Here is a 7,094-nt window from a genome sequence, read left to right on the forward strand (position 1 = left end):
CTAAACTAGTAGTTGAGTAATTGATCCTAGTGCCAAATTTCCGTCTCTTGGGTTCGACCCTTGCATACACAACGATTCCTTGTGCACTTGCAAGGTAAAAGTAATTAAACATCAAGTTTTTGGCGCCGTTGCCGGGGACGGCAATATTGGATAGGATTAGTTGTTTGCATCTAGGCTTAGTTCATTTGTTTTGTTGTTTGTTTGTTGTTTTCTCCCCTTGTCCTAGTGCAAACCTTGCATTAGGACTATTTGATCTTTTGTTGAGTGCATGAATAGGTGCTACATAGGACCTCTCTATCCACTCGATCAAGAGATTGAGAAAACTTTCCGGGCAAGAAGAAGATTAAGAAGATTGGCTCTCTCGGCAATTCGAGGATGTCCACCCTGTCTTAACCCTCCAATTACCCAAATTTCCACAATTGATAATCTAGACCAACCCACCTCTTCCTCCACCCTATCACCCCTTCACATTCCACATACCTTACCTCCACATAATTCTCCACCTCACAACTCTCCCATCGACTCACCACAAAACTCGCCACAAAATTCACCAACTCACTCACTACATTCTAACCACACAAACGAACCCGAATCTCCACGAAACAATCTCATAAACGAAGACATGGCGGACCAACCTATGGGATATTATAATAGACCGGACCCTAACCGGGCATGTTCGGCTATCAACTATGGAGCCCTTGCTCCCAACACATTTGAACTCCGGCACCATGTGATCAATTACATACAACAAGACATTTTCCATGGCATGAAGAATGAGGATGCGCACCAACACCTCACTACCTTCAAAGAGAAAGCGGGATCCATCAAACACAATGGGGTGACGGAGGAGCAAATGCTCTTGATGCTTTTCCCCATCACATTGAAGGACAATGCTAAGAAGTGGCTAAACTCTCATGAGCCGGGCACGTTCACTACTTGGGAAGCTCTATCAAAGGCCTTCATCAAAAAATTTTACCCACCCTCCAAGATCGCGAGGATCCGTCATGAAATTCAAACCTTCAAACAAAGACCAATGGAGACTCTAAGTGAGGCTTAGGAGCGGTTTAGAGATCTTCTAGCATTATGTCCACATCATGGCATCCCGAAATGGATGACCACCCAAACCTTTTTCCAAAATCTTGAGCAAAGGTTTCGGGATATGATTGTGGCGGCATCGGGTGGAAATTTTAATGGAATGAACAATGCTCAAATCACGGAAATGATCCAAAATATTTCCGAGATGGAAAGTAGCTATGCTAGGAATATGGACTATAAGAGTGAAGGACCCTCCAAGGTGGAGTTGGAGTACAAGACTAAGTTGGATAATTTGACAAAGGAATTCGAAGAATTCAAGTTAGCTAAGAAGCAAGAAGAATCAAAGCGTGCTACCGAAAGTGGACCTAGCCATTCTAGGGTCTACTATGTCCAAGAACCAAGGTCTCCATCGCCGGACTTTCCTCCTCAAATGATTTGTGATTATTGTGGCGGTATAGGGCATTTAATTGACTACTGTTCGTCTATCCCTCATGAGGAACAACAAGAATGCTTGGCTATCCAAGGATAAGGCGTACCTAGAGTTTCTTATCAAAGGCATAAGACCCTCTACCGTGCTTTTCCCAACCAAGACCCTAAATTCTCATACGCGGGACAACCCTTGGACCCCAAGTACCAACAACCCCAATACATGCCCCCACCTAAGCCCGGCCATTCTAGGAAATATCATCAAAATCAAGGTCAAAGCTCCAATTATCAAGGTCAAGGTTCCAATTTGCGAAACCAACGGCAATACGACAACCCACATTACATCCCACCACATCAACGTGATAACTCCCATCATCAAAATCAAAACCCTCAATATCAATAACAAAACTATCAATCAACCCAATATTCCCACCCACCATACAACCAACAAGGATACCAACAACCAAACTTCAACCAAACTCCTCAAAACCAACTATGCATAGAACCACCCAACCCCAATGCATCCATTGAAAAACTTTTGAGGGATATGGATGCTAAGGTAGATAACCAATTCAAGGCCTTGAAAACCGAGTTGTCAAACGTCCAAGCTCACCAACTGACCTTTGACTCCTACATGGCTAGCCAAAATCCCGCATCATCCCAAAGGACCCCTCTCTCCCTACCCCTCAAAGGGTCTCATCCAAGATATGGACCGCCTCCGCATCAACAAGCTCACGTAGTGGCTTTGAGGAGCGGTAAGGATTTGGAGGATCCTTACAAAGATTTTGAAACTAAGAGGAAGCGAGATGTTATGAGAGGTGGTGAGGAAAGTCCACCTCCTTCACCATCAAGCCGGGTTGATCATACCAAAAAAGGGAAAGTGAACGACTATGTTGAGGATGATGAAGACTTTGTGTTAGAAGAGATAGTGGTTGAGAGAAACCAAGAAGAAGTGGTTGAAAGGAACAAAGGGAAGGGTAAAGAAGTAAGTGAGGAAGGTAACACCAAGGAAGTTTCACCTCCAAAGAAGGCCATTAACCCTCCAATCCTATTTCCTAATAGAGGTAGAGGAATGAATGAGGAGAGGAAATTCTCCAAATTCTTGGATATGTTGAAGAAGCTTGAAGTTTCATTGCCTTTCACCGAGGTAGTGACACAAATGCCACTCTACACAAAATTATTGAAGGATGTGTTGACCAAGAAGAGGAGTATTGGAGGAGATGGTCTAGTCTCTCTTAGAGGAGAATGTAGTGTGGTATTACTCAACCCCATGCCGGAAAAATTACAAGATCCGGGTAGTTTTCCATCCCATGCACGGTGGGAAATGTGAGTATCAAAAAGGCACTTTGTGATCTTGGTGCTAGTGTTAGCATTCTTCCTCTCCCCATTGCCAAGAAGATTGGGTTGCATGACATGATCCCCACCTCAATGACACTGCAACTCGCGGATAGATCGGTGTAAAGACCGATGGGTGTGATTGAAGATGTACCAGTCAAGGTTGGTAGCTTCTTTATCCCGGCGGACTTTGTTGTTCTTGACATTCCGGAGGATCAACAAACACCAATCATCCTAGGAAGGCCTTTCCTAGCAACCGAGGATGCCAATATTAGCGTCAAAGAGGGGAAGCTCACCTTCAAAGTCGGAGGGAATGTTGTTGAATTCTCTTTGACCGGAGCCATATCACAACCAATGTTTGAGAGTGTCTATTCAATAGACATATTGGAAGAGGCAATTGAAGAAGCTAAAGATAAGTGCTCGGGGGAGCATTTGGAGGAAGATTATGAAGTCTTGCCACCTATCTTGGATGAAGTTGAGGGTCTGAGCCCTCCTAAGGTAGATCTCAAACCTTTGCCCCCATCCCTTGAATATGCCTATCTTGATGAGGCACACTCCTACCTCGTGATCATCAATGCGGACCTAACGGCTTCTTAAAAAGAAAAACTCTTGAAAGTTCTTAAGGAAAACAAGAAAGCCATTGGGTATAGCCTGATGATCTCACAGGAATCGATCCCCGAGTGTGTATGCACCGCATCACACTTGAGGATGGATTCAAACCTTCGGCCCAACCCATGAGAAGATTAAATGACAAATTGAAGGAGGTGGTAAGAAAGGAAGTTGATAAGTTTCTTGAGGCCGGAATTATCTACTCCATCTCCGGGAGCGAGTGGGTTAGCCCAGTTCAAATCGTCCCCAAAAAGGGCGGTATGACCGTGGTTGAGAATGAGGATGGTGAACTCATCTCCACCCGCCCGGTCACGGGATGGAGAATGTGTATTGATTATAGGAAGCTTAATTCCGCCTCATTCAAAGATCATTTTCCCTTACCATTTATTGACCAAATGCTCAAGAGGCTTGCAAACCATGAGTATTTTTGATTCCTTGACGGTTACTCCGGGTTTTTCCAAATACCCATCTACCCGGATGACCAAGCAAAAACTACTTTTACATGCCTCTACGGTGTCTTTGCGTATCGAAGAATGTCGTTTGGGTTGTGCAACGCCCCCGGGACATTTCAACGGGCAATGATGTCTATATTTCCCGAATTCATAGAGAAGTCTATGGAGGTGTTCATGGATGACTTTAGTGTCCATGGCACCTCCTTTGAGGATTGCCTAAATAACCTCTCCCTTGTTCTCCAAACATGCATTAAATATAACTTGAAATTGAATTGGGAGAAGTGCCATTTCATGGTACAAAAGGGTATAGTTTTGGGTTATGTAATTTCCAAGGACGGGATCCAAGTGGATAAAGCAAAAGTGGAGGTGATTGAGAAACTTACCCCACCCACAAATGTCAAGGGTATGAGGAGTTTCTTGGACCGTGCGGGGTTCTATCGACGTTTTATCAAAGACTTTGCAAAAATCGCTTAACCCCTCACCTCCCTTTTGGCTAAAGACACTCCCTTTGTATTTGATAATGCTTGCCTTGAAAGTTTTTGTTGGCTCAAACAAGCGTTGGTTTCGGCCCCGATAGTGCAACCGCCTAAGTGGGATCTTCCATTTGAACTAATGTGTGATGCGAGTGATTTTGCCCTAGGAGCGGTCTTGGCGCAAAGGCATGACAGGAAGCTCCATGTGATAGCCTACATAAGCAAGACCCTTGATAGTACACAATGCAACTACACCACCACCGAAAAAGAAATGTTAGCGGTGGTGTATGCTTTTGAGAAGTCCTGCTCTTATCTCTTGTGCTCTCAAGTCATTCTCTACACGGATCACACCGCTATCAAGCAACTTATGGTCAAGAAATATGCTAAACCGCGGTTGATTCGTTGGGTTTTGTTGTTGCAAGAATTTGATGTTATTATCAAGGACAAGCCGGGATCCGAAAACCTTGTTGCGGATCATTTATCAAGGTTGACTAGAGAGTCCCGAGGGGATGAAGATGATGGTGTCCCTATTGATGAGTGGTTGCCCGATGATTCTATCCTAGCTATCATGTACTCTGACCCTTGGTATGCGGATATAGCTAATTACTTGAGTTCTAGCTTTTTCCCCGAAGAATTTGATAACCAAGCTCGAAAGAAGTTGAGGTATGAATCAAAGAGATATGTGTAGGAGGATCCTTAACTCTATAGAAGATGCAATGATGGGATTTACCGGAGATGTGTCTCTCAAGAAGAAGGTCGTGCAATTCTCCAAGCTTGCCATGCTACCACTTATGGAGGGCACTTGTCCACATCTAGGACCCAAGCTCGGGTTCTTCATTGTGGCTTCTATTGGTCCTCCTTGTTCAAAGACGCATATGCCATGGTACATTCTTGTGATTCTTGCCAAAGAAGAGGTAACATCGGGAGAACAGATGAGATGCCATTGAACAACATTTTGGAAGTTGAGCTTTTCGATATGTGGGGTGTGGATTTCATGGGACCATTCTTATCTTCATTCGGCAACCAATATATATTAGTTGTGGTGGACTATGTGTCCAAGTGGATCGAAGCAATTGCCGCCCCTACCAATGACTCAAAGGTCGTCTCCAAGCTCTTCAAAGACTACATCTTCCTCCGCTTTGGAGTACCCCGGGCCGTTATAAGTGATGGTGGGTCACATTTCATTAACCGCACCATCTACACTCTCCTCAAGTGTCCGACATAAGGTAGCTCTTGCATACCACCCCCAAACCAATGGGCAAGTGGAAGTTTCCAATAGATAAATCAAAGCTATATTGGAGCGGGTTGTGAACAAGTCTAGGAAGGATTAGAGTGCTAAGCTCAATGATGTGTTGTGGGATCTAAGAACCGCATATAAGACCCCAATCGGCACTACTCCTTACCGGTTGGTCTATGGTAAGTCTTGTCACCTACATCTCGAGTTGGAACACAAAGCAAGATGGGCCCTCAAAGAGCTCAACTATGATTTAGATGCCGCGGGAAACAAGAGGTTTCTTCAAATCAATGAACTTGACGAGTTGAGGATGGATGCCTATGAAAGTGCAAGACTTTACAAGGAAAGGACCAAGCAATGGCATGACTTGAAAACTACAAGAAAGGAGATCGTTGTTGGTGACAAGGTACTACTTTTCAACTCCCGTTTTCAACTATTTCCCGGAAAGTTGAGGTCTCGATGGTCGGGACCATTTGAGGTAGTCACCGTGTTTCCTTACGGTTCCTTTGAGTTGAATAATGACAAGGGAGAGTTCTTCAAAGTAAATGGTCACCGAGTTAAGTACTTCTATGAAGGTTTACCCATTGACCCGAAATGAAGTTGATTTGGAAGATCCCCCATCTTTGGGGGATGAGTAATCTCAAAATTGAACAAGCTTTGGTTTGGTGGAGTTCCACAAGAACCACCATTTGAATATAACATGCATTTATGTAGTTTATGAGAATTTTGTTTGGATCGATGATACTTGACATTTTGATTGATGACGGTCGTCATCTTGAAGAAATTGGGATTTTGGATGAAGAACAAGTGTATGACCATCAATTGGCTTTTTCCCAACATGATGAGTCGGCTTTGAAAAAGGAAACCACGCAAACCGAGGCTAATTGATGATAGGATGCAAACAAAGGGGATAACAATGACAATGAGCTTAAATGTACTCCCAGCCGGGTGACCGGCCACCAGTCTTCTGACCGGCTGGGAAGCTCCTGGAAAATTTGGAAAAAAATTGAAGTTTTTAAGGAAGGGTGTACTCCCAGCCGGGTGATCGGCCACCGGTCTTCTGACCGGTTGGGAAGTTTCTGATTGTTAGAGGAAAATTCGAGAAAAAAGAAGGAAGGGTGAGTCCCAGCCGGCCGGCCGGCAGCCGGTCCACCGGCTGGGAATGCATATTCAGCGGATTAATGATGAAAAAGGACTAGAGAGGAGTTCCAGCCGGTCGGACGGCAGCCGGTCGGCCGGCTGGGAATGCAAATGTGAAGGAATTGAAGTGAGGGTGTTCTCCCAGCCGGGTGACCGGCGGCCGGTCTTCTGACCGGCTGGGAGTGTTCTGGAAGATTTTGAAATTTTTTGAAAAAGACCTGTTTTCCCAGTCGGGTGACCGGCGGCCGGTCTCCTGACCGGTTGGGAACCCCCTGACGGGATATTTAAACAAAAAAAACACCACATTCATTCATTCTTTCGACAGTTTTTCTTCCCCATTCCTCCCTCTAAACTCTAACTCCCTTCACCCAAATCATCAACCACCACTTC

At 44.7% G+C, this 7,094-nt stretch overlaps 1 protein-coding gene and 1 non-coding gene across 2 annotated transcripts; one reads left to right on the forward strand and one right to left on the reverse strand.

Moving 5' to 3' along the window:
- Nucleotides 1–994: 994 nt before the first annotated feature.
- Nucleotides 995–1,101, reverse strand: LOC141650290 (small nucleolar RNA R71). Its single transcript, XR_012546330.1, has one exon. It is a non-coding gene; the product is annotated as a small nucleolar RNA R71 (small nucleolar RNA).
- Nucleotides 1,102–4,469: 3,368 nt separating this feature from the next.
- Nucleotides 4,470–6,162, forward strand: LOC141649683 (uncharacterized). The gene is made up of 2 exons (XM_074458366.1): nt 4,470–4,993; nt 5,697–6,162. Exons 1-2 carry the CDS (start codon nt 4,470–4,472, stop codon nt 6,160–6,162), a joined length of 990 nt encoding a protein of 329 aa, XP_074314467.1.
- Nucleotides 6,163–7,094: the final 932 nt, after the last annotated feature.

This window comes from Silene latifolia, chromosome 3 (genome assembly GCF_048544455.1).
Source record: "Silene latifolia isolate original U9 population chromosome 3, ASM4854445v1, whole genome shotgun sequence".
NCBI lineage: Eukaryota > Viridiplantae > Streptophyta > Magnoliopsida > Caryophyllales > Caryophyllaceae > Silene > Silene latifolia.